At 38.4% G+C, this 27931-nt stretch overlaps 1 protein-coding gene and 1 long non-coding RNA gene across 2 annotated transcripts in view; one reads left to right on the forward strand and one right to left on the reverse strand.

Moving 5' to 3' along the window:
• Positions 1-27931, reverse strand: part of LOC106063047 (ATP-dependent DNA helicase Q4-like) — a 402519-nt gene that overhangs the window by 339337 nt on the left and 35251 nt on the right. Inside the window, exons 10-12 of the mRNA XM_056034885.1 lie at positions 16574-16705; positions 5607-5699; positions 761-897 (exon numbers count right to left, since the gene is read on the reverse strand). Of these exons, the coding sequence (XP_055890860.1) occupies positions 761-897; positions 5607-5699; positions 16574-16705 (362 nt within the window). The remainder of the gene's footprint in view (positions 1-760; positions 898-5606; positions 5700-16573; positions 16706-27931) is intronic.
• Positions 20244-27748, forward strand: LOC129927223 (uncharacterized). The gene is made up of 2 exons (XR_008778835.1): positions 20244-20400; positions 27296-27748. It is a non-coding gene; the product is annotated as an uncharacterized LOC129927223 (long non-coding RNA).

The following is a 27931-nucleotide window of genomic DNA, read 5'->3' on the forward strand; positions in this document are numbered from 1 at the left end:
AGACTAATTCGGCTAATACTGTTTACTTGGACCCGCTGCCTGGATCTGCAGCCTAACAATAAGAAGTCGAGAACACTACCACTGGACCACCCGCACTGGTAGGCCTAGGCATAACTAGCTACATGATACTGCTGACAACACAGCCCCAAGCACTCTTAGACCGGACCACACTCACACCAGGGCTTCTAATTACAAATCTGCTGGACGGCCTGAGAAATCTCGATGTGATGACCTAGTCCCAGCAGACTTGACCCTTTGCCAGCAAACTTCGGAAAGAGTTCAGCTGTTTCATTGTTTAAGGTTTCTATTAAAAATTTTACAAAGTAAACTTCCCCTGTCAGACCTTGGGGCAGATGATTTATAGGTCATCTGTGTCTGTGGTCCACGATTAATGAGGATGTCATGTGGCCAGCACAACGACTAACATCCTTGTCCTTTTCCCCAACTAATGTCAGCTACCCATTAGAGGCGCCCTAAAGATCCCGAAAATTAAAAATCCTAGTCTTCATCAGGATTCGAACTAGGGCGCCTGGTTTAGAAGCCGAGTGCTTTGCCACTTTCTATATTGTGTCAAAAAATTTGATATTGAACATTAAACAAAATTTAGCTGTAATTAAAGAACTTCGAGCCTATAGACTCAGTTAAATGGCCCGGAATAATAACTTAATAGACGTATTCGCATACATAAAGAATATAAACTAAACAATTGGGATACTATAAAGTCACTGACATATAAATAGTATCACTATGACGACATTACCTGATCGTCCATTAAAGACACCAAAGGCGAGATGACCAAAGTGACCGCCCCAAGATGGCGAGCGTAGAGGTAAGCAGGTAACTGGTAGCAGAGACTTTTGCCTCCACCTGTTGACAGCACAACCAGAGTTGATAACCCTGAGAGACGATAAGAGAAACATGTTGGAACAAAGTCAATCAATGCCTCTTGTAATGTTGTAAGTAAACCAGTCAATCAATTTCTCTTGCAATGTTGTCAAGTAAACCAGTAAATCAATTTCTCTTGCAATGTTGTCAAGTAAACCAGAAAATCAATTTCTCGTGTGATGTCATCACATCGGTACATCAATTTCACTAGCAATATTGTAAAGTAAGTCAGTAAATAAATTTTTCTAGCAATATTGTCAAGTAAGTCAGTCAATCAATTTCTCTAGCATATTGTAAAGTAAGTCAGTCAATCAATTTCTCTAGCAATGTTATCAAGTAAGTCAGTTAATCAATTTCTCTAGCAATGTTGTCAAATAGGCCAGTCAATCAATTTCTCTAGCAATGTTGTTAAGAAAGTCAGTCAATCAATTTCTCTAGCAATGTTGTCAAGAAAGCCAGTCAATCAATTTCTCTAGCAATGTTGTCAAGTAAGTCAGCCAATCTATTTGTCTATCAATGTTGTCAAGTAAGTCAGTCAATCTATTTCTCTATCAATGTTGTTAAGAAAGTCAGTCAATAAATTTCTCTAGCGATGTTGTCAAGAAAGTCAGTCAATCAATTTCTCTAGCATTGTTGTCAAGAAAGCCAGTCAATCAATTTCTCTAGCAATGTTGTCATGAAAGTCAGTCAATCAATTTCTCTAGCAATGTTGTCATGAAAGTCAGTCAATCAATTTCTCTAGCAATGTTGTAATGAAAGTCAGTCAATCAATTTCTCTAGCAATGTTGTCAAGAAAGCCAGTCAATCAATTTCTCTAGCAATGTTGTCATGAAAGTCAGTCAATCAATTTCTCTAGCAATGTTGTCATGAAAGTCAGTCAATCAATTTCTCTAGCAATGTTGTCATGAAAGTCAGTCAATCAATTTCTCTAGCAATGTTGTCAAGAAAGCCAGTCAATCAATTTCTCTAGCAATGTTGTCATGAAAGTCAGTCAATCAATTTCTCTAGCAATGTTGTCAAGAAAGCCAGTCAATCAATTTCTCTAGCAATGTTGTCATGAAAGTCAGTCAATCAATTTCTCTAGCAATGTTGTCAAGAAAGCCAGTCAATCAATTTCTCTAGCAATGTTGTCATGAAAGTCAGTCAATCAATTTCTCTAGCAATGTTGTCATGAAAGTCAGTCAATCAATTTCTCTAGCAATGTTGTCATGAAAGTCAGTCAATCAATTTCTCTAGCAATGTTGTCATGAAAGTCAGTCAATCAATTTCTCTAGCAATGTTGTCATGAAAGTCAGTCAATCAATTTCTCTAGCAATGTTGTCATGAAAGTCAGTCAATCAATTTCTCTAGCAATGTTGTCAAGAAAGACAGTCAATCAATTTCTCTAACAATGTTGTCAAGAAATTCAGTCAATCAATTTCTCTAGCAATGTTGTCATGAAAGTCAGTCAATCAATTTCTCTAGCAATGTTGTCAAGAAAGACAGTCAATCAATTTCTCTAACAATGTTGTCAAGTAAGTCAATTTCTCTTGCAACTCAGACGCCAGCATATGGGAAAACAGCCGGCAGCTAATTGCTTAGGAAAGAGACAGCTTGAAAACTCCTGGGAAGGTTGCGGAAACATGTTTCACCTACCAACCCTAAGGCCGCCTTTGCTTCCATTGGGAGACCTTCAAGAAGAGTAGGCCTAAATCTACCCCTAAAGTACGTGGTATAACAGAAACATGAAATGTGGGCCCCCCCCCCCTACTGACTCTTTTATTCTTGACAGCCGTCTTTTATCTGAACCATAGGACTTGTATTCTTTCTGGTGCCCTTGCTAATAGGACATGTTCGCTAAGAGTTGCTTACCCTTGTCTAATTAGCAGTAAGATTCCAGTGTTAATCACAAGGCTGAAGAGGCTTTGTTTTTAACTCTTATCTTAAGACTGCAATTAGGCTAATAACGTTATTTGTTGATGTTTTAATTGTCAAGCTTAAACAATTTGACACCAACAAATTGAAACAAAGAAAAGAAAAAAAAACACTCATGCTATGAGTTGAATGTGCGTGGCAACAAAATTCACTCAAATCTAAGATTCTCTATAACATATTCCTGATTCTCTTAAATAGAGATCTCACTATCACCAGAGCCGGGCAGACACATAGGCATATTTGTTAAAATGTGTTTATCCACTTTTGCAGCTAGCTTTATTTTTGATGGCTTGTTTCCCTTGAGTTGCTTAGGATGGCTGCCTGGTCGTGCGGTTTGCACGCTGGACTGTCGTTCGGACTTATCGATGGTCCCGGGTTCAAACCCTTCCCGCACCCATCCCCCGCCGTCCTGCGGGAGGTTTGGACTAGGAAGTAATTATCTTCAACTCTGAAGGAACATCCGAAATAAGTAAAACATTTTATAAACATTTTTTTTTACAGTTATTCTATCCGGGCAGGTCATAGATTATGAAAAGACCCGTGTGTGCCAGCGTTCAGCGCACTGAAAGTGGACACATCGTACCTGTGATTGGTCAAACTTTTTCATGGGTCTAAATAGATGGCGTCATCTCAATTTCTACATTTCGCCACGAGCACTGACACAGTGTTGATATTTTGTCTTTTCTTAACCCCTTTGGGTTGATCATACTCCCCAGTGTTTCGGTTCCTATTGATTTTCCACTAGATCTAGGTTATTTTTGTGATCACTAAGATAACAAAGCCATATTCGCTAAGAACGTGATGTTTACAAGTCAAATGTAGCTGTTTGGAAATAGTGAATCGAATATTATATTTTAGCCTTCATAACAGTTTTGAGGAAGTAAAGATATGTCTAAATCGAGAGTGTGCGTGCGTGCGTGTGTGTGTGTGTGGGTGTCACCAAAACCTTGAAGATAAATCATGTACTTCCTAACCTTCAGTTTTATCTGTACGAGGTCACCAAAGAAAAAAAAAGGCAGACTCTGAGATCTGAAGCAATAAATCAGGTGTGTATCACCCACACAACTTGAGATCTATCAATTTCCTTTGAACTAGGAACTCTGTGGGTAAACATGCAGGTGTGTTGGCAAGTCCAAACTCAGCAGTTCTAGAATTGTGGAGGGCGGAGATTTTCAGGACAGGATGCAAGACTTCGATTCATATTTTTACGGAGAGAGAGAGAGAGGTTTCTTGCATTGTGGTTGGAGGTTCTCTCCTTTATGGTGTACACTTTGTACGTGAAATGTCTAACATTACAGAGAAGTGGTTCGGATCTAATTCTAACATGTTGGTTCTCTACCTGCTCTCAGCCTGCTAGTGTTGCGTCTTTTACAGAGCAAGAGTTTTATTTAGAAAGCAGGGGTTCTAATATTGTGTTTCACTGATGGAGCAATATTATGGTGTACATATCAACGGTTCTGTTGGGGTTGTTTTCTTTGCGGTCATCACCTTGGTTTACTGCTGACTAATCATCTACTTAATATCACTATTTGAATTTGCAAATCAAACAGAGCTGTCATGACAAGGGCAGACAATTCATACACAGTTGTGTCATGAAAAGGGCAGACAATTCAAACAGTGTTGGATCATTACAGGGGCAGACAATTCATACACAGCTGTCTCAATACAGGGGCAGGCAATAAAAACCCATCAGTATCATGACAGGGGCAGACAATACATACAGTTTTTCTCCCACTTCCCATTCTTTGGTTCAAGCTGACATTTTGCGCAATCAACTATCAACTATTTAATCTACTAGTGGTAATTAATTAATTTTGATTTATCTTCTTCTCCTCTGCTATGATACAGACGTTACTTCAAACAAGAAGATGATTACGTCCTACGCGTCATGCATTTAGTCATGCATATTAACCAATGACCTAAATTCTGCCAAGTCACTGGTTTTCCTGGCTAGCTCAGGCAACCCATTCCATGCTCTAATAGCGCTAGGGAAGAAAAAGCTTTTGTACAAATTTGTACAGAAAATTTATATAGAAAAGGGGTAGATTTAGCTTTTGTACAAATTTGTACAGAAAATGTATATAGAAAAGGGGTAGATTTAACTTAGAATATTAAGAGTAATGGCAGCAATTGATGGGTGGTCTCCCTTCACTCAATATAAGCTTCCCTTTATAAATATTTTGCATGTTTAATATCTCGACAAATGTATTTCTGGTTATAATGCAAAATAATGTGAACATAATTTCAGTTGCAAAACTAAAACTAAAACTATAAAAATTGTTCTTGGCTTTCATTCAAAACATAAATCCTATTGTTTTTTCATTAAGTGAACAATTTCAAATGTGCCTAAGTGGTTCAGTTGCGTCAAATGCATACAGCATTCATCACAGCAACCAATGAGAAACTTTAGTTCATCTCTGAATTCAAGTGGAAGGAACTCTTCTGCTGAGTGAGAACAATAAAATATGGCGCTCTGTGTGTGTGTGTGTGTGCGTGTGTGTGTGCGTGTGTGTGTGCATGTGTGTGTGTGTATGACACTTCCTCACGCTTAAAGTTTGTAATGAGTGTTGTATTTCCGTATAATTAAGACTACATTATAGTTAAAGTGCTTCAAATGATATTGAACCATCTCATCTAAATAGATTTTACAGTGAGCGCGGCTTGGCGAGTTGACTTCCTGCCAAGTGCAATGTCCTCAGAACCAATTGCTAGCCTTGTAACCTCTGTCCATGTTTTCAGCAACAGATCATCAATTTGGAGAGCGAAAAAAAAAATGACTATCAGCTTGAACAATCTGGCCAACTTACCATTCAGTATTCTCTCTATGCTCTTCTCCTGGCCAGTTTTGAAACGAGTAAAGCCAAATACAGCCAAAGCTTTTCTAGTTTCTTCTTTAATATCTGGGGAAAGAAAATGTTTATTACCAATACTGATTTAGACCATAATGCCGCATTTGCCGTATTAATATATTTTGATAATCGTTGCGTTACACTTGTCGGCGTTTTTATAACCATAATTTTCAAATACAAAAACAAAACCTAATAAAAGCAAATGCATACATGTGTATTATATGTTAAGACAAATGTGTAAGAATACTCCTTCTCCCCTAGTGCTATTAGACTCAATTGGAGCATGGAATGGGTTGCCTGAATCAGCCATGAAAAACCAACGACTTGGCAGAGTTTAATAAGTCATTGATTAACATGCATAACTAGACAGGCACCTGAAATGCCTAAGACGTAATCATCATCTTTTTTTCAAAAACGTCTGTACTTTATAAGATAAGATAAGATAAGATAATAATAATAATAATAATTTTATTTATAAAGCGCTGTTAACAAACAAAATGTAGGCTCAAGGCGCTGTAATAACATTACAAACACAAACCCGACAATAGAAATCAAAAACTAATCTAAAAAAGTTTTAAACAAGTAGGTCTTAATGTTCTTCTTAAAAGTGGTATAGCATGTTATCTGTCTGAGATCAATGGGGAGTGAGTTCCAAGATAAGATAAGATAAGAAAACTGAAATATTTTAATCTACACCCAGAGCGTTTCAATCCAGACCAACTAGGTCGAACTACGAAGGAAAAAATGAACCAAATTGGCATTAGGGTCCTACTTGAAAAAGAAACAACAGTCTTGGGCCACGCCTTCTCTGTGTGTGTGTGCGCGCGTGTGTGTTGTTGTGTGAGTCTAGTGAAGTACACTAAATATATAACAAATACAAATAATAGAGAAAAAAAAACCTAGAAGAAAGCAGGACAAAAACTGAAAATTAGTTCCCAGTGCAAAGTTATTTTAGGATCTCCATTTGTTATGAGACCGCGCGTGGGTGGTATTGCATAACAGATAAGGTAAACACAATCTTCTGGGCCAATGAAGACATGGTGGTGGAAAGGGACTTAAGTAATAGTAGTGGTCCACTAGAAAATGGTTCTCCCCCTGGAAAAACAGAGACGAATGGTCATGTTACAGTACACTAGTCAATCATTAGACTCAGAAACAGTAGGTAGTCTTCAAGTGATTCGTTTAATCTACGTTTCGCGTCTTAGGGCAGGGGTTGGGAGGACTTAGGTGCTGTGAGCAACCACAAATCTCCACACCGCCGAATGTAAAGCCATCCGAGATAGTCTGTGAAGGATACAGACAAGTTTTCAGTCAATTTAAGTTCAACCTTGCATAATAACATCTCTCACACGCGCATGCGCATTTAAGATCTTATAATTTCTGGACCGACTATTTACGAGAATCAGATTCGCAAAGATTTCGAGCGTCTGTTGAACCGTTGGGGCACCACACAAGATCTGTCGACCGTCGTTCTCCATTCCTCTTTGTCTTTTGACGTGGATTGAACCTCTTTCAATGGCAGGCCCATAGATTCTTTTATGTTGTCTTCCCATCGCTTTCTCTGTTTGCCCCTTCTTTTTCCTGGTACTGTTGCATGAAGGAAGGTCTTTGCGAGCCCCGAAGACCCTGTAATATGGTTATGAGTTTTAGTTTCATCGTGGGGTCCAATCGCTGCAGTGACCCTGTCTCTAATCTCTTGGTTTGTGATGCGTTGAATGTCATGCCTAGGATCCTTCTGTAGCATCTCAATCCCATTGCCAGGATCCTCCTCTCTAGCTCTGCAGTCAGCGTCAAAGACTCGCAAGCATATAAGAATGTGGTAGACCAATAGACCTGTGACGTGGCAACGAGCTATTGGTCTAAACTTCCCACAGGTGGTGACGTTGCTGGTCAGTGTTAAGGCATTCTATAACGATTGGTCTTGACCATTCTGATTTTGCAGTCGAGGGTTATGCCTTTGTCTTTCCATGTTGTTTTGAGTTTTGCGAGTGCTGCTGTGGAACTTGCCCAGATTTTAGAACCAGTGCTCAACAACAAAAAAAAAAAGCCCAGCTCTGTTTATGGTAATGTTTCATCTTGACACATGGGAGTATCGAACATTGTCGCGTTTGTTGCAATGCATTTGGAATCGATTACTATTGCTCATGCTGTCAAGAATCGCGTGCGACTTCAGCGTCTACTTAAAAGTAATATGAAGCGCTTTGCTATTTGCAGAGCCTCGTTCGGAGCGCCAGACAAGCGAAGAGCTGATGAGTTTAATTTAAAACTTGCTTGATTTTTAAGTTATTCTTTTTTTTTAGCTCAAAGCAATTAATAAAATTAAAGATATATCTCGGAATGTTGAGAGAGCGAGATGTGGTTATTTTTAGATTTATGGAAGGTTCCATTGTTAATGCATTTGATTATGTTTAAAACTAGGTTTGTATCTAGGTCTTGGTAAATATTGTTTTTCAGGTTCGTTGTTAATATGTTTGTAGGTGTTAGTATTAAAGGCAATAGTTTATTATTGTTGTTGTTAGAAAGTTGTTATCATAAAAGGTTGTTGGTAAGTTTGTAGGTCTATGCTGCAGGGCGTAAAAAAGGTTTATTTCTAGCTGGTGGTAAAAGGATTATGTTGAAATTTTCTTTTTGCCTTACCTAACTTTCTAATTGCCTTGCCTAACTTTCTTTTTGCCTTGCCTAACTTTCTTTTTACCTTGCCTAACTTTCTATTTGCCTTGCCTAACTTTCTATTTGCCATGCCTAACTTTCTATTTGCCTTGCCTAACTTTCTATTTGCCTTGCCTAACTTTCTATTTGCCATGCCTAACTTTCTATTTGCCATGCCTAACTTTCTATTTGCCATGCCTAACTTTCTTTTTGCCATGCCTAACTTTCTTTTTGCCTTGCCTAACTTTCTATTTGCCTTGCCTAACTTTCTTTTCGCCTTGCCTAACTTTCTTTTCACCTTGCCTAACTTTCTTTTCGCCTTGCCTCACATTCTTTTTACCTTACCTAACTTTCTTTTTGCCTTGCCTAATTTTCTTTTTGCCTTGCCTAACTATCACTTTGCCTTGCCTAACTTTCTTTTTGCCTTGCCTAACTATCTCTTTGCCTTGCCTAACTTTCTTTTTTCCTTGCCTAACTTTCTTTTTGCCTTGCCTAACTTTCTTTTTGCCTTGCCTAACTTTCTTTTTACCTTGCCTAACTTTCTTTTTACCTTGCCTAACTTTCTTTTTGCCTTGCCTAACTTTCTTTTTGCCTTGCCTAACTTTCTTTTTGCCTTACCTTACTTTCTTTTTGCCTTGCCTAACTTTCTTTTTGCCTTGCCTAATTTTCTTTTTGCCTTGCCTAACTTTCTTTTTGCCTTACCTAACTTTCTTTTTGCCTTGCCTAATTTTCTTTTTGCCTTGCCTAATTTTCTTTTTGCCTTGCCTAATTTTCTTTTTGCCATACCTAATTTTCTTTTTGCCTTGCCTCACATTCTTTTTGCCTTGTCTAATTTTCTTTTTGCCTTGCCTCACATTCTTTTTACCTTACCTAACTTTCTTTTTGCCTTGCCTAATTTTCTTTTTGCCTTGCCTAACTTTCTTTTTGCCTTGCCTAACTTTCTTTTTACCTTGCCTAATTTTCTTTTTGCCTTGCCTAACTTTCTTTTTGCCTTCCCTTACTTTCTTTTTGCCTTGCCTAACTTTCTTTTTGCCTTACCTAACTTTCTTTTTGCCTTGCCTAATTTTCTTTTTGCCTTGCCTAATTTTCTTTTTGCCTTGCCTAACTTTCTTTTTGCCTTGCCTAACTTTCTTTTTACCTTGCATAACTTTTTTTTGTCTTGCCTAACTTTTTTTTTAGCTCTTTTAACTTTCTTTCTCGTAGTTTTTTCTTTTATCGCTAAATGCCTCAGATGTGTCTAAGCTGTAATGTGGACGCCTGGTGGAGTGGTGTGCGCTTGTGACTGTCATCTCTGTGGTTCGAGTTCGAACCCCGCCCAATGTCATCCCCTTGAATCTTGCATTAGGTTTGGACGTAATAATCTTCATTTCTGAACACTAAATCCGAAGCTTGTAAAGCCAAGCGATTCTAGAACTCATCGAGCCCACACTGAACAGTCACACAGACTACAAATATTAGCTCAAATACAAAAATATTAAGCCAAAATAAAATATTAAGCCAAAATAAAATATTAAGCCAAAATAAAATATTAAGCCAAAATATAAAAAAAAATTGGCCAAAATAAAAATGGTAAAGGTTCCAGTTTCAAACTGTTTCAAACAGCTCAACTGTTTTCATGGCCGACTGTTAATGATGGTGTCACTTGGCCACACCAACGACCAATCGCCTTTCACTTCCCCACCGTACCTCAGGTCCCCATGGCAGAGGATTGTACACAGGAACGTCATAAAGTATCAAACTCGACACCTTGTGGTTCAGAAGGTGGGCCCTTTACCCCTCACCCACTACGACATATTTTATTAAAGTCGGGCAATGCGAGGGAGGATGGCGTCTTCCGATTCTTCAGTGCAATCAGGGGCGTTGAATTAGATTCACAAACTATTAACCCTTAAAACGCGTGTGGTAGTTTAGCCTCTAAACATCAGAATTGTCTATGCACTCATTGTAAAACAGTTCAGCACTTTAAGGGTTAAGCAACCAGAGATTTTCAAATTAAAGTATTCGTCAGGGACGCTAAATTGAACCTCAATATATCTTAGCCAATACACGCGACAAATGGAAAAGCTTATATAATTTGATTCTACGGTGCCAAAATGTGCACATACAAAAAACTTACACAATTTAATCCTACTGTGCCAAAATGTGCACATACAAAAAGCTTACACAATTTAATCCTACGGTGCCAAAATGTGCACACGCAAAAAGCTTACACAATTTAATCCTACGGTGCCAAAATGTGCACAAACAAAAAGCTTACACAATTTAATCCTACGGTGCCAAAATGTGCACACACAAAAAGCTTACACAATTTTAATCTACTGTGCCAATTTGTGCACATACAAAAGGCTTACAGAATTTAAATCTACGGTGCCAAAATGTGCACACACAAAACAAAGCTTACATAATTTGATTCTACGGTGCTAAATGTGAAATATATATATATAAATATATATATATATATATATATATATATATATATATATATATATATATATATATATATATATATATATATATATATATATATATATATATATATATATATATATATGTGTGTGTGTGTGTGTGTGTGTGTGTGTGTGTGTGTGTGTGTGTGTGTGTGTGTGTGTGTGTTTTTTAAAAAGCCTAGATTATCAGCCCTTCCATCATTCTGTACACCAGCTACGACAAAAAGTTTTATTTAGAGTTATTTCTCCTTGTACGAAAATGAAAGCTCGCCAAATTTCGGGGTCCTCTGTAAATCGCATAAATCGACAAAGTTTTTGTTGTTTTTTTTTTAAATTGCGTAAATAAATGTGAGTGGAAACGGGAGATAAAAAACAAGCGTTCGTGAGAAAAAACTAACAAGCTCATCAATCGTGTCTCCACTTCCGGTGTCTACACTTTAAGGGAGTGTAACAAATGTTTGAAACAATCCCTGACATATATAGGTTGGACACTCTTTCAATGTCCTGAATCGTTACAACTGAAGATAATTACGGCCAGAAATATTACAACTCGGGTTATTGGTTGATAAGTGAAATGCAGTTTGTCATCGTTTTGACCAGACATTGGTTAAAAAGTGAGGGCCTGATGTCATGGTTTTGACCAGTGTGATAGTCCTTGACCTTGTAGTTGTATGATGGCTGTCTGACTTCGACAGATTACTCCGGAAGATGTTTGAGTTTCTTGTACGGGTGTATTAGATGTGTTTGAACTACTTGTGAACAAGACCTACACATATAAAGACAATACCGTTAAATACTTCAATAAAGTTTGCTGAAAGGCCACAGTCGGGTCTCTGTCCGTAATGAGATGTTGTCACCTTAAGTTCCAAACACAACGACAATATTAACATAAATAAACCCACTAATAAACCCACAAATAAACCCACTAATAAACCCACAAATAAACCCACAAATAAACCCACTAACCAGCAACGTCACGAAATGTCGCGTTCAATAATGGTGCGTCTCTATACTAAATGTCATAACACCAGACATTGGTTGAAAACTGTGGGCTCGATGTCATGGTTTTGACCAAGTTATGAAAAAGAAAGCGAAGAAATACAACTATTTTCATATGAACTTTTGGAGTTTTAAGGAATATTTTATGCGAAAACTTAACGCTTCTCTAGCCTACAATAATAATAATTAATAGGTCATGCCAAGTATGTCACTGACATACGAGCCTTGTCCAAACTGTCACTGACATACGAGCCTTGTCCAAACTGTCACTGATCTACGAGCCTTGTCCAAACTGTCATTGAAATATGAGCCTTGTCCAAACTGTCATTGACAAATGAGCCTTGTCCAAACTGTCATTGACAAATGAGCCTTGTCCAAACTTTCACTGACATACGAGCCTTGTCCAAACTGTCACTGACATATGAGCCTTGTCCAAACTGTCACTAACATACGAGCCTTGTCCAAACTGTCACTGACATACGAGCCTTGTCCAAACTGTCACTGACATATGAGCCTTGTCCAAACTGTCATTGACATATGAGCCTTGTCCAAACTGTCATTGACATATGAACCTTGTCCAAACTTTCACTGACATACGAGCCATGTCCAAACTGTCACTGACATATGAGCCTTGTCCAAACTGTCACTGACATAAGAGCCTTGTCCAAAATGTCACTGACATATGAGCCTTGTCCAAACTGTCACTTACATATGAGCCTTGTCCAAACTGTCACTGATATACGAGCCTTGTTCAAACTGTCACTGACATATGAGCCTTGTCCAAACTGTCACTGACATATGAGCCTTGTCCCAACTGTCACTGACATATGAGCGTTGACCAAACTGTCACTGACAATAAGAAGTGTAAACTTGTTACTGAAAATGCGGCACGTGTTAAAATTGTTACTAACAATGTTTAACAATCTTAACGTGTCCCAAACTAATCTGTCCCTTGGTCTGTTTGACCATTGGGGCACCACACGTGATCCATTGGTCTGTTTGACCATTGGGGCACCACACGTGATCCCTTGGTCTGTTTGACCATTGGGGCACCACACGTGATCCCTTGGTCTGTTTGACCATTGGGGCACCACACGTGACCCCTTGGTCTGTTTGACCATTGGGGCACCACACGTGATCCGTTGATTATCTCTACATTCCTCTCTGTCATTTCCCAGAATTACCGTAATCTCTTTCTTTGACAGGCCAGTCTACTCCTTGAAGGTGTCTTCCCATCTTTTTTTTTCTCCGCCTCACCTTATTTTTCCTGGTGTTGTTCCTTGTAGAAAAGTATATGCGAGCCCTGAGGAGCTCGTTATATGCCTGTGCAGTCTTGCGTTTGTTTTGGTTTTGCCTTATACATCACAACACAAACAACCCGCAGGCCGGGTGGGAGGGGGCAGCGGCATGCTAAGCTCAAACTTAGGACTATCAAGTCAACTCTACAGAGCTTATATTCTACCACCAGGAAGCGGTTTTTTTTAGACAGTGGGCGAAAGGCATAATAGGGTCCTTTCGCCATTGTGATGATGTGATCATGCTCGTCGTTGGTGAAGCTGTCTTTGTATTGTAATGGCTACTTATAGAGTGTAATAGCATGGCTGGGATATTTGTCTTTGATTACTGACAATATTTCTTACTGTTATAATTGTAAGGACGAGCACCCAACGAATGGAAGTGAATAAGAGATGGTGTATTTATTAACAGTAAACAAAACACACAGATAGTGACTTCAGCCATCAATACACAGGGAGTTTTGTCTTTAGTTCCACCAGTCCTTTCCTAACCATACCTTAAAACCGACCACTGACGCACTTCCGAGTGTCGCCCCAGGTCCTTAATCCAGTTCTCTGGTAGCTCCAAGGACGGCTCTTAGTTCCAGACAGCTCTTGCAGGTCACTTTAGCTGGATCTAATCAATCTTTCTTACTTATCTTATATAATACAGACGTTACTTCAAAAAAAGAAGATGATTACGTCCTACCCGTCATGCATTTAGTCATGCATATTAACCAATGACTTAAATTCTGCCAAGTCACTGGTTTTCCTGGCTAGCTCAGGCAACCCATTCCATGCTCTAATAGCACTAGGGAAGAAGGAGTATTTGTATAAATTTGTCCTAGCATATGGGATGAGGAATGTGCCTTTATCTTTGTGTCTTTCAGAGTATTTTATTACATTTTGTTTTTGTATTTGAAGATTATGGTTCAGTGTTTTATGTCTAGTTACTAGTATCAACATGTCGTCTATCTTCGGCTCTGGAGAAGAGTTATACTAATACCATTCCGAACCTGTTTCTTTCTGAGACAAGCTCCATATGCGCGTACTTTAGTTTGTCAAATTAAAAAAATCTTGAAGGAAAATCTACAGCAGTGGCAGCGCTGATGACACATTTGTCTAGTTACTTTCAAATTAATTCAAACAAGCTACACAACAAATGATATAGACATCTAATGATATAAAGATTTGAAGAGAACCAGATGGCTATCAGTGCTGAGATGAGGTCGGCCTGTTTATGACAAATCAATGGCTACTGTGTGCAGCGAGGTACTCAGCAAAACGGGAAGATATTGCGCAGTTGTTCATTGTAGCGTTCACTGAGGGAATATTTCAGTATAGCTGCTGAATCTCTAATTGGACTGCGTGACAACAAATGTGTAGCCAAGTATAGTGAGGGGGTGGGGAGTTCCTGAAGTGGGGAGTCGTCATATTCACCCACCATCACCTATCCCTGAAGTCAGCTGAACCGTTGGGGCTCCACACATGATCTGTTGAGAGTATGTATGTATGTCCCATATAGAAATCGAAACCGTTTGACCAATCTTGATAAAACTTGGCACAAATGTTCCTTAGATCATTGCGGAGACCGTAGTGCATGTTTAATGTTCCTTCCACAACCTGAGGGCCCTAAATATTTTTTTAAATACCTAAATTTAGCTATATTAAAGAACGAAAATTTTTAACAGATCGGGTAAACCCGTTTTCACGGTTTTTTTATATTAGATACCAGCCATATGTTACCCGCGGCCCGCGGGTCTTAATTTGCGTATCACTGTCAATATAGTCACTGAAAGTGTTCTGTAAACAATTAAACGAAATAATAACGTTATGAGTAAAGCAAATGCGGAATGCGTGAATGTAAAAATAGTATGGATGGAGCTATCAAAATAGCTCATCGACCTAAATCCATTTTTACAAATAAAAACATTAGCGTATAGGCCTATATATATTTGATTAAAATATGAAATGAATAGACTTTATTTTGTATGTTAATGTGTGAAAGTATAAAGTAGATCTATCATCTTTGAATTAGATGAGTTAGAGATAGATCTAGACTAATCTTGAGTTAAATATTGGCCTGGATAGAGTTCGTTCTGTGCGTGCGTGGAGGCTTCGCTCTGCACATGCGTGACCTTTTTTATTAGATGTGATTGACTCATGAATCAAACTATTAAAATGTATGTCGCTATAGCGAACGAATGTATGAAAAATGCTTTAGAAAAACAAATTTGAATGTCAATTTGATTAAAATATGAAATGAATGCACTATAATTAGTATGTTTGTGTTTTAAAGTATAAAACTATCTTTGCGAAGAGAAGTTCAATCATCTTAGACTTGAATTAGATTTTGGACCTAGGAATAGAGAGATGTGTCACATTTCGGTCTTGTCTAATGAATGAATGTTCGTCAGGAATTCTAAATTCGCAGATATAAGGAACAAATTTATGTAAAAATGCTTTTGAAACACAAATTTGAAGGTTAATTTTATTAAATAATGAAATCAATAGACTATATTTTGTATTTTCATGTGTAACGGTAAAAAACTATCTATGCAAAGTGTAGTTTTAAAAATTAGATCTAGATCTAAATCCTTTCGATCTTCTCTCATGTAAGCATGGTAAACATGGCCTAGATCCATGAAATAGTAATACTTTCATAGAGTTAGGCACCTTTTTTTTTTGAGGGTCTTAAGTTTGTTTTAGGGCTAATATACATATGTTACGGTTACAGTTAGTACCCAAGGAACATTTCTTCCAATTTTCTTAAGATTTAAAAACGGTTATGATTTATATGCGAGACACACTTACATATGCCTTACTTTCTACTTTATAGTATAGAGATGAATATGTCGGCTGAACGGGTAAACCCGTTTTCTAAATCTAATTTCGTTTTCGTGGTAAACTTTAATTTAAAAATGTGAACGGGAACATTCTCCATGTTTGACATAGATCTGAATCCAATCCACTAGAATGTGACTAGATCATTAAAACCCAAACTAGGGCCCGCAGGCCGAGGGTCAAATCCGGCTAGTAATATCTTATCTTATCTTATCTTGTTACAGACATTACTTCAAAAAAGAAGATGATTACGTCCTACGCGTCATGCATATTAACAAATGACCTAAGCTCCGCCAAGTCACTGGTTTTCCTGGCTAGCTCAGGCAACCCATCCCATGCTCTAATAGCGCTAGGGAAGAAGGAGCATTTGTACAAATTTGTCCTAGCATATGGGACGATGAATGCTTCTGCATTTTTGTGTTTTTCTGAGTATTTTATTAAATTTGTTTTTGTATTTTAAGATTATGATTCAGTGTTTTATGTATAATATAATATAATATAATATAATATAATATAATATAATATAATATAATATAATATAATATAATATAATATAATATAATATAATAAAATATAATATAATATAATATAATATAATATAATATAATAATATCATTCTTATTATGTACGTTTGTTGAGTTTGAGTCAGTACAAAGGAAGACAATCCATGAAATTATTTTCACGCACTTGAAATAGAAATGGTTTCCCTTACCGTCTACAACTTTAGACAAAGGCTGTACAGGCTGAGGGGGTGCAGCATCTTCACATTTTTCTCGTATGATGGTGGCCTCGATATCCGTGATGTCATCGTCCATTTTTGAAGGCTGGACATCACTTTCTACTTCTGTTAAAAAAAAAAAAAGAGTGCGTATTTGACTTGGATAAATTAGTTATCTTTAATCAGACTGAGATTCTATCAATGGAAGAGATAATTAGAACTCGAGCATAGGAAAAGTCTTTCTTCTGTTCTTTGCTACTTATTCCCTGCAGAGAAACGAGACAGACAGACAGACAGACCAAAAAAAAAGTGAAGGAAAGACATCAAGGAATGGACGCGCATGTCAACGAAAGGAACTCTAATCAGAGGGGGAAAAAAACAAAAAAAAACTGACAGGAATGGAGTTTGTCGACTGATCATGTGTGGTGCCCAAATGTCAAGACCAAGGGACAGATTAATGTTTGTCGGTCGTTGAACTGTAACGTCAGACTGCTAGTACAGCTAAACAATGTAGGTCTGCTTTATTTTTAATTGTACAGCTTGAACGAACTCGAACACACTTTTCTTTTATAACAGGCCTAGATACAACTTTGATTAACGACATATTCAAAGTCAACTTGAGATGAAATGAAGTAGATCTAGTAGTAATAATAATCAAGCTTACAAAGACAGTTTGTGTGGAGACACTTACTCAAAATCGAACCCCCCCCCCCCGAGATTGTCCACTCAGGCAGGTAAAAAGGCAGGTTTCAATATTTTCAGAAAGAAACTATGAACTATCAACAACTACAACCCTATCTCCGTCGATATAAAAAGAAGAGAAGTGCTGTACTATTGTTATATCAACTAACGACTTAATACTACAGAATACGGGGATTTATTAATGTTGCCAAAATTACATTGTTAATATTCATATGTATTCAATGAACTGATAGTTAAGAAGATATAGTTAAATCCTAGGTGTTACTTACAAATACCGCATCACGAGTAAAGAGATTAGAAGCAGGATTAATACAGCAAATGGACCCCACGATGACCTGCTATCTCTGTCAAAAAACGTAAACTCAAACTCTATGGCAACATTACAAGATCCTCGCGGCTCGCAAAGACCTTCCTTCAGGGAACAGTACCAGGAAGAAGATGAAGAGGAAGACAGAGAAAGCGATGGGAAGACAACACCAAAGAATGGTCATGCATGTAAGTGAATAAATTTCTATCAAAGGCAAAGGACAGTGGAAAATGGAGAAAGACGATTAACAGATCCTGTGTGGTGCCCCAATGGTCCAACAGACCAATGGATAGGTGAAGGTGAAGTTAAATGTGAACCTGGCCTAACTGATGTTACTGAATGAGTATCTAATTGATCTAATTGTTTTGTAAAGGGCTAATCTCTTATTCAGCCTCAACAACAACAAAAAAATATTCCCTTTAGTTCAGTGTACCAGATGGCCAAAGGCTGCGGCACAAACATTTGAGACTCAAAGAAAAGCCATTATTCAAGACATGGGCAGAAGACGGAAAGAAAACTTAAATAGACCGTCAGCAGACAACAGCTTTGTCTGCACGAAGAGCGGGAAAATATGCAGGTCGAAACTGAGTTTGTGTAGTCATATGAAACACTGCACTCAGCCTTAATCTTCGGAATCGTAGACATTGCCACTACTCACTACAAAAGCTACGTCTTTACAGTTTCAAATCTCTTGGTCTTACACATTAGCAATATGCTATCCCAGCGGTTCTCGACCTTTTATGCTCGGCGACCCCTTTTTACAATCCCCCACTCTGCCACGACCCCCCCCCCCACGCACACACACACAGCAATAGAAGAGTAGACAAAAACAATCCATTTTTTCAATGGTCTTAGGCGACCCCTGGCAAATCATCGCGACCCACAGGTTGAGAACCCCTGCGCTAGGCCCTATTGGAATTTCATCACTGCCACTAACCAATGGTTAACTTCTTCTCGCCGTCACCTTGGAAACACACACACACAAACATTCACTGTAGACATAATTAAGGGAATGGGTGTAGAAAAATAAATCTGTTGCCTTGTAAGAACTTTTCATATTGTCTGGTAATATAGCAATCGTATTTCTCGTTACAGCATGACTCTGTGAAAGAGAGCAGAGCCGGCTTTGGCAATGCGCAAGTGTCATTTCAGGGCCACGAAATTTTTGTACGATGGGCTGACGGTGACAAAAAGATTCTTTTTATCGCGAAGCCTTCCTAAGGTGCCTGGAGCTGTTGCCCCACTTGCAGCCCCTTAACATCCCCTTGAAGAAAGCGTGAGAGCTCAATGGTGGCACAGACTACTCATAGTTTAGTTTATATAAAGTGTAGGGAAAGCTCAATGGTGGCAAGACTACTCATAGTTTAGTTTATATAAAGTGCAGGAAAAGCTCAATGGTGGCACAGACTACTCATAGTTTAGTTTATATAAAGTGTAGGGAAAGCTCAATGGTGGCACAGACTACTCATAGTTTAGTTTATATAAAGTGCAGGAAAAGCTCAATGGTGGCACAGACTACTCATAGTTTAGTTTATATAAAGTGCAGGAAAAGCTCAATGGTGGCAAGACTACTCATAGTTTAGTTTATATAAAGTGTAGGGAAAGCTCAATGGTGGCACAGACTACTCATAGTTTAGTTTATATAAAGTGCAGGAAAAGCTCAATGGTGGCAAGACTACTCATAGTTTAGTTTATATAAAGTGTAGGGAAAGCTCAATGGTGGCACAGACTACTCATAGTTTAGTTTATATAAAGTGTAGGGAAAGCTCAATGGTTGCACAGACTACTCATAGTTTAGTTTATATAAAGTGTAGGGAAAGCTTAATGGTGGCACAGACTACTCATAGTTTAGTTTATATAAAGTGTAGGAAAAGCTCAATGGTGGCACAGACTACTCATAGTTTAGTTTATATAAAGTGCAGGGAAAGCTCAATGGTGGCACAGACTACTCATAGTTTAGTTTATATAAAGTGTAGGGAAAGCTCAATGGTGGCACAGACTACTCATAGTTTAGTTTATATAAAGTGTAGGAAAAGCTCAATGGTGGCACAGACTACTCATAGTTTAGTTTATATAAAGTGTAGGGAAAGCTCAATGGTGGCACAGACTACTCATAGTTTAGTTTATATAAAGTGCAGGGAAAGCTCAATGGTGGCACAGACTACTCATAGTTTAGTTTATATAAAGTGTAGGAAAAGCTCAATGGTGGCACAGACTACTCATAGTTTAGTTTATATAAAGTGTAGGAAAAGCTCAATGGTGGCACAGACTACTCATAGTTTAGTTTATATAAAGTGAAGGGAAAGCTCAATTGTGGCACAGACTACTCATAGTTTAGTTTATATAAAGTGCAGGGAAAGCTCAATGGTGGCACAGACTACTCATAGTTTAGTTTATATAAAGTGTAGGGAAAGCTCAATGGTGGCACAGACTACTCATAGTTTAGTTTATATAAAGTGCAGGAAAAGCCAATGTTACACGCATCAACCCATGGATGGCCGCATGGTTGTGCGGTTTGCGCGCTGGAATTTCGTCTAGACTTATCGATGGTCCCGGGTTCAAACCCAGCCCGCTCCCATCCCCCGTCGTCCTGCAGGATGTTTGGAGTTTGGACTAGGAAGTTGATTTTCTTTAACTCTGAAGGAACATCCGAAACATGTCAAAAATTTTACAAACATTTTATTAATTTATTGTTTGTGTGGATTTTTTAAGCGCACCGAAGCGCACCAAACTTGACTACACGAAGAGCAGAGACTTGTAACGACCACTGCTGCTGCTGAATGTCGGCTGATCCAGACTGACTGGATACCATGTAAGTACATGACCTAGCAGGCGACAGTCTAACGAGCCCTGGATCTAGATCTTATATCAACATCCTTTGACGCGTACAATAGATCGAAGTAATTTAGGTGACAAAATATTCTGGTCACCTTCAAAGCTAAGAACAAACAAGGGTTGACCTAGACTGTAATAATAATAATAATAATAGATCTAGACTAATAATAATAAAGAATAAAGGGACTACAATGAATTTTGTTTCTCTTTAACGAAACTCGACCCTGGCAGCGCCAGAGAATGAATACTCGTTCATTTCTAACATAATAGTAATCTTTATTGTCCGTATGGAATTTTGTCTTACAATTTTTGAATGCAGTATTTCCCGTGGCTGCGCAGCCCCAGCTGTGACCTACATATTTTGCCACACTCAGGGCAAGCTTAACCATTGTCCGCAGGTGGTCGATTTGTATTTTCTTTTCGCCGTCTGCGTCTGTCTTCGGCAGCGGATTTTCTTTTGGTCTCAAATGTTTATCCTAGACTGTAGACACTAGACTTAGAGTCTAGACACTAGACAGGTCTATTATTAAAGTTTGATTCAAAACTATTCAAGTCCCTTGTTATTCACTGAATGATTGTCATAAGTCATGTTAGATCTAGAATTCTAGATCTTAGTTTAAAGATATCTAGTCCATCTAGATCTAGACTTAAGTTTATCGCAATCAATCGACAAGAAGATCATAAGATCTAAGTTTAACTTCAAACAAAGTCATAGTGACATAGTTACTCATAGTATCAGCATAATCTAGATCAAGATCATCATAATCTAGATCAAGATCATCATCTAGAATCTAGACCAGCAGAAACAAGAAAGTTATAGCTCTAGATTAGATTTAAATCTCGAGTCTAGTACTAATATTAGGACTGGATTTTTAAAACATTAGAAACTATACTCTCTAGCCCTTGCTTTGCTACGTTGAACGAAGTTCTAAATCTAGATCTATAGATCGATGTTGATTTTGCCGGAACTTTTTTCTTTTGATGGCACTGGTAGCATTGTTAGATCTATAGTTCCCGCCTTTTTGTTTAGTTGTTGTAGGTAAGCCAGGGGTGGACAAAACTTTTTCTATTGAGGGTCGCCTTTTTTTGTTTTGGTTGGGGTCGTATGCGTCTATATCTATAGACTAGACCTAGCTTACGTCTAGACAGATATAAAATTTACAACTTGGGAAAATATTAATGAGTATACTTGTAAGCGTATTTTTACAAAGCTTTTATCAACTCACTCTGTCTGTCTGTCTGTCTGGTAAAAAGTTTGTCTGTGTTTTTTATTCTCCCATTTCTCATTCTCGGATCAAGTTAAAACTTTGTACAATTATTCATAGAGCCTGACAGGACATAATATAAAAAAAAATTAGTCAATTAACTTTGGGTGAATATTTATTGTGTTTGATGTCGAAGTAAAGGGAATAAATGCTACTTAATGCTACTTAATGAGAGAAGTGGATGTATATGTGGATTTAATTCTCTTATTATGTTTGAACACATTTTTTCTCCCACTTCCCATTCTCGGATCAAGTTAGAATTTAACATAATTATTGATTGTCGATGACAATACACGAATTAATAAAAAAAAAAAAGCAATTAGTTAATCATTTCTAAATTAATTTTGTTTTACATAACAGAAAGAGTGCTTGTCACAGCTTTCCTATTATATTTATAATTATAACTCGATAGAATCTACCTTAGGTCTCGCTACGTCTCTAGGTGTCCCTGGTTCAGTTCTAGTTAGCGAAATAAAACAATGAAACCACTAGATCAAACAGATAAACTTTAATCAGCTTTACTGCATATCACACACGCTGGTCTCTGTCTAACAACCAAACACACTTCCGGTCATTCGCGCAGAATGTAAAAATAGATTATACATACATACACACATTCATCCGTGATATCTCGCCCCTCCTAAAATTATAATCAATGTTTACAAAGATACATAAAAAACTATTATAAAACAAGTATAAAACATTAAAACACAATACAACAAAAATGTTAATTCGATAGGCCACAAAGGCTCTGAATATGCCACACAGGCATGTATCCAAACAACTTGAACATAGTCACACAGACTTTAATGTAGTCACACAGACTTTAATGTAGTTACACAGACTTTAATGTAGTCACACAGACTTTAATGTAGTCACACAGACTTTAATGTAGTCACACAGACTGCAATGTAATAGGCACACAGTCTATAGTAAAGACACACAGTCTTAGAAGATGAAGACACACAGTCTTAAAAGATGAAGACACACAGTCTTAAAAGATGAAGACACACAGTCTTAAAAGATGAAGACACACAGTCTTAGTTGTAGACAGAAAGTCTACCATCAAGCAACAAAGTCTAAACGGTTGAAGACACAAAGTCTTTGATGAAGCAACACATGCTTGTGAGAAGCCACGTAGGCTTATATCTATGATAAGCGTGACAGAATGTCCGCTACCACGTTTCCTTTACCTGGAATATGCTGCACTTCGAACTGAAAGTCCTGAAGCATCAGGGCCAAGCGAGTTACCCTGGAATTCACGTGTGTTTAAACAGCGTAAGGGTGCGTGATCTGTGCGGAGTACAAATGTTCTGCCCAACAGGTATCTGGCCAACTTGGTTACTGCCCAAACAACTGCCAAGCACTCTCTTTCTACGGTGCTGTATCGTTGTTCCCATGTTATCTCTCACACTAGATTGAGATCTCGTTACCGCATTTGTAACTAAAGAGGCAGAAGCAAGAGCTAAAGAGAAAGAAGCTGATGTAGAAATACACAAATTGAGAGTAAGATAGTTGGAGCTTAGGGAGACGAAAGGAGATTATACATTATACACACATTCATCCGTGACAGTGCTAAACCCTGTAATTTTCAGTACAGGGTAGATAAAAAAAAAAAGGTTATTTCCCTTAGATAAGCTTTTTTTTTTTTTTAAGTTTTCTTTTTTTTTTCTACTGCTTGTTTTAAAGTCATTTCATATTCCATATTTGTATTCATATTGAAGAATGTACATTTTATTTGGACATTTCAAAAGTTTGTAATATTTAAAACTATTTTTACTCATATTATTTATTTCATTACTGTACATCACACGTGAGACATGGAAGTCATCTGTCAAAATTGAGAAAAGACTAAATGTGGCTCAACAAAAATGGCTGAGACGGATTTTGGGAGTCAGTTACACAGATCGGGTCTCAAACAAGGAAATCCTATGCCGAACTGGGAGTCGAACACTTAGTGAGGTTGTGACTGAGCGTCGCATGAGGTTTGCGGGACATGTTCTACGTCAAAATGAATTACGCACACCAAGAGTTGCGATGACATGGAAGCCAAAACGAGGAAAGCGCAAACAGGGACGTCCTCGTATTACTTGGCGACACACCTTCATGGAGGACCTCAGAACTGTGGACACCAGGTGGGAGGAGGCTTCAGACATTGCCAATGACAGATCTTTATGGAGACAGCTTGCCTGCCGCCCAATGCGCCGAAAGGCGTGGGAGGACCTAAGTCTAAGTAAAAAAGTAAATGTGCATCACTATTGGATTGCATAATCGTCTTTCGTGATAATTAGAGACGTACACTCTAAGTCGGTTCCGCAAGGTTGTTAACGCCGGAAAGGGTAATGGTCTTAAGCCCATCATTACCTATAAAGTGCTTCCAATGGCATGCGTCTCAAATAGCCTCTGACAACCAGTCCAACTCCTGGCCTTCACGTGTGGCTCAGCTACTGAGCCTGGCGGAACCGTTACCACAGACAGGAGAAGGGGCAAAGGAGAGCTACTGGCGCCTAAACCAGTAAGCTTTGGGCAGGAGGGGCTCGTTAGCCTTGGTTAACTACCCATCTAGGAGAAGGAAAACTCTGAATCCAAACCTCCGCTGCCCTGCGGCTATACCCAAACACGGGAAAGGCTTCGGGAGACAACCCTGAGGAAAAATCAGGAGCTGGTGAGCCTTAGGCAGACTGTGGCACACCGTGCCACAGCCTGGCAGATCCTGCGGCGCTACTGATCCCAAACTGTATTAGATATTCCGTTCCTTTGGTCACATCAGCTGCGCGGAGAGGGGGGAACTGCTGTGTGGGCGACATCGTTCCGACCATAAACAATGCCCAGGCTTTCATCTCACTTATTCAAAGCCCTAACACTCTAAGTCATTGTTTTATTTTTTTTTCTTGGTGATTAAGGCAGCCCGTTTTCCTCTATTGGCACTAGGAAGAAGGACTAGTACGAATTTGTCCTAGCATAGGGAATGAGAAACGTTCATTTATCTTGACGCATTGAAAGTATGTTATTAAGCTGTGTTTCTGTATTCCTAAGTTATAGTTCAGTATTTGAGGTAGTATTGCTACTTAGCTGTTTCGTCTTCTGTCCTAAATGGTCTCTCAATTTAGTGATTTTATTAATGGTGTTTAGTAAATTGTGAATACTTCTTTCTTTTGGTAATATCACCGCTCTATTTCAACAATAATTACCCGTTTTCACTGTTCGATTAGTTGGTAGATGTAGATCACAGGTTCTCAAACTTTTTTGACCAGGGGACCCCTTTATACAGTCAAAACTTACCCAAGTACCCAAAAGTGAAAAGTTACATAAATGGTAAAAAGGTTCAAATGGAAAAAAAAAAAACATTGTTGAAGAATTGTGTATTGAGATTAGAATGTTGTTATCACGGTGACTTGGATGATGTGGATGAGATTTGATGAGTGTATTTATGCCTGGCTTAATGTCTGTAAGTAGCTAACGCAACGCTAAAGTTGCACAAATTTATGCCTGACTTAATGTTTGTAAGTAGCTAACGCAACTCTCCAGTTACACAAATGTATGCCTGACTTAATGTCTGTAAGTAGCTAACGCAACTCTCCAGTTACACAAATGTATGCCTGACTTAATGTCTGTAAGTAGCTAACGCAACGCTAAAGTTACACAAATTTATGCCTGACTTAATGTCTGTAAGTAGCTAACTCAACTCTCCAGTTACACAAATTTATGCCTGACTTAATGTCTGTAAGTAGCTAACGCAACGCTAAAGTTGCACAAATTTATGCCTGACTTAATGTCTGTAACTAGCTAACGCAACGCTAAAGTTGCACAAATTTATGTCTGGCTTAATGTCTGTAACTAGCTAACGCAACTCTCCAGTTACACAAATTTATGCCTGACTTAATGTCTGTAACTAGCTAACGCAACGCTAAAGTTGCACAAATTTATGCCTGGCTTAATGTCTGTAACTAGCTAACGCAACTCTCCAGTTACACAAATTTATGCCTGACTTAATGTCTGTAACTAGCTAACGCAATTCTCCAGTTGAACAAATTTATGCCTGGCTTAATGTCTGTAACTAGCTAACGCAATTCTCCAGTTGAACAAATTTATGCCTGGCTTAATGTCTGTAACTAGCTAACGCAACTCTCCAGTTACACAAATGTATGCCTGGCTTAATGTCTGTAACTAGCTAACGCAATTCTCCAGTTGAACAAATTTATGCCTGGCTTAATGTCTGTAACTAGCTAACGCAATTCTCCAGTTGAACAAATTTATGCCTGGCTTAATGTCTGTAACTAGCTAACGCAATTCTCCAGTTGAACAAATGTATGCCTGGCTTAATGTCTGTAACTAGCTAACGCAATTCTCCAGTTGAACAAATTTATGCCTGGCTTAATGTCTGTAACTAGCTAACGCAATTCTCCAGTTGAACAAATTTATGCCTGGCTTAATGTCTGTAACTAGCTAACGCAATTCTCCAGTTGAACAAATTTATGCCTGGCTTAATGTCTGTAACTAGCTAACGCAATTCTCCAGTTGAACAAATTTATGCCTGGCTTAATGTCTGTAACTAGCTAACGCAATTCTCCAGTTGAACAAATGTCTAGTCGGTTACTTGTATTTCTGATGAGGTTCATCAGTACACCGACTTCACGTTCTACCAAATACGAAGACGGGAAGCTATGAACAAATTCTGTACAACCGCCCATAATTCAGGATATTAAACAGGAATCTGTTTCTGTAACTGGAATTTGTGAAGACATTTTTCAAACATTGGTTTCAGTTAGTAGTTTGTGTATATTTCAATAAGCTGCTCCTGCATCAGTATGTACTCATGTGTGATTGAGATCTGGTTACGTCCATGCGTAAAAGTGTTCAATACCCAGTCGGGAAAGTCCAAGTAAAGTTTATCTAATGAACTGGCTACTAACGAAGAAATTATATTAATTGCATACAATTTTCTTCTTTCTGTGGCCTAAGGTCGTCTTGTGAATCCCTAGAGGTCCACGGACCACAGTTCGAGAATCACTGATGTAGATTATTTGGCGAAACCTTATTTTTGTTTCATTAAATGGACCTCATTCACCAATCGTAAACAAACAACATTTAGTCACGTGATCTTATTGATAAAACAATGGAAAAAAAACTGTCACGTGACAACCATCATGAATTAAACATGAGATCGTAAATTATATAGAAGATATAGAGCGCCACGTGGCTAAATGTTGTTTGTTTACGATTGGTGAATGAGGTCCATTGGAACATCGTATTATTTTATTTACCGCCGACACACACTGACACACATATACAGTCACTCTCTGTGCTTGTAAGTGTGTGTGTGTGTGTATGTGTTTGTGGGGGTATTCATTTTAAAGACCTAATTGCCGGTACACTAAAACCAGACGCCTTGGCTAGTTTTTTTCTTTGAGACAAGGAGATTGTGTTTCTAAAAGACTTTAGCGACTCGTCCAAATGTAGAATAAGTTTTCGTTTGGCGGAGTTTTATTTGAAGACAATAACTTCTCGACGTCTATGTGACTTTTACTGAGGATAGATTATTATTATTATCATTATTATTGTTATTTTAAATTCTCATGCATTTCTTTCCTTCTTTCTATTCCCTAGTTCAGCCACATGTGCAAGAATGACAGACAAAATGTACTTGGAGGGCTTCGCCGTGTTTACAGCCGGCCTTGTCCTGGGCGCTTTGGCCAGCCAGCGCTACAACCTGCCCAAGTTGCGTGCCCTGAAGAAAACAGTGGAGAGGCTGAAAGAAATTGAACGCAAACACAGGAGAGCTCCGTCATCCTCAGAGCAGTAGCCCTGTGGTCCAGACATTCAATGTCTAGTTATCTAGACTTAGGCCTGGGTGAAACTCAACATTCAAGCTTACTGTAGTCACATGTAACAAGCAACAGCGGTGGCCAGTAACAAGGATAGCATCTAACAAGTAACAGCGGTAACATGTAACAAGTAACAGCGCTAACAAGTAACAAATGGTGACTGATGTAGCATGTAACAGTGTAACAGTGGTAGCTAGTAACAAGGATAACATGTCACAACAGCGGCAACGTAACAGTAATAACAGTAATAAATGATGTGACGTAGCAGTAACCGTGGCAACAAGTAAAAGTGATAACATGTAACAAGTAACAGTGGTAACAAGTAACTGTCAGTGGTAGCGTGTAACAGTGGTAGCATGTAACAGTGGTAGCGTGTAACAATGGTAGCGTGTAACAGAACTAACAAGTGGCTGCAGTG

This window comes from Biomphalaria glabrata, chromosome 7 (genome assembly GCF_947242115.1).
Source record: "Biomphalaria glabrata chromosome 7, xgBioGlab47.1, whole genome shotgun sequence".
In the NCBI taxonomy this organism is placed as follows: domain Eukaryota; kingdom Metazoa; phylum Mollusca; class Gastropoda; family Planorbidae; genus Biomphalaria; species Biomphalaria glabrata.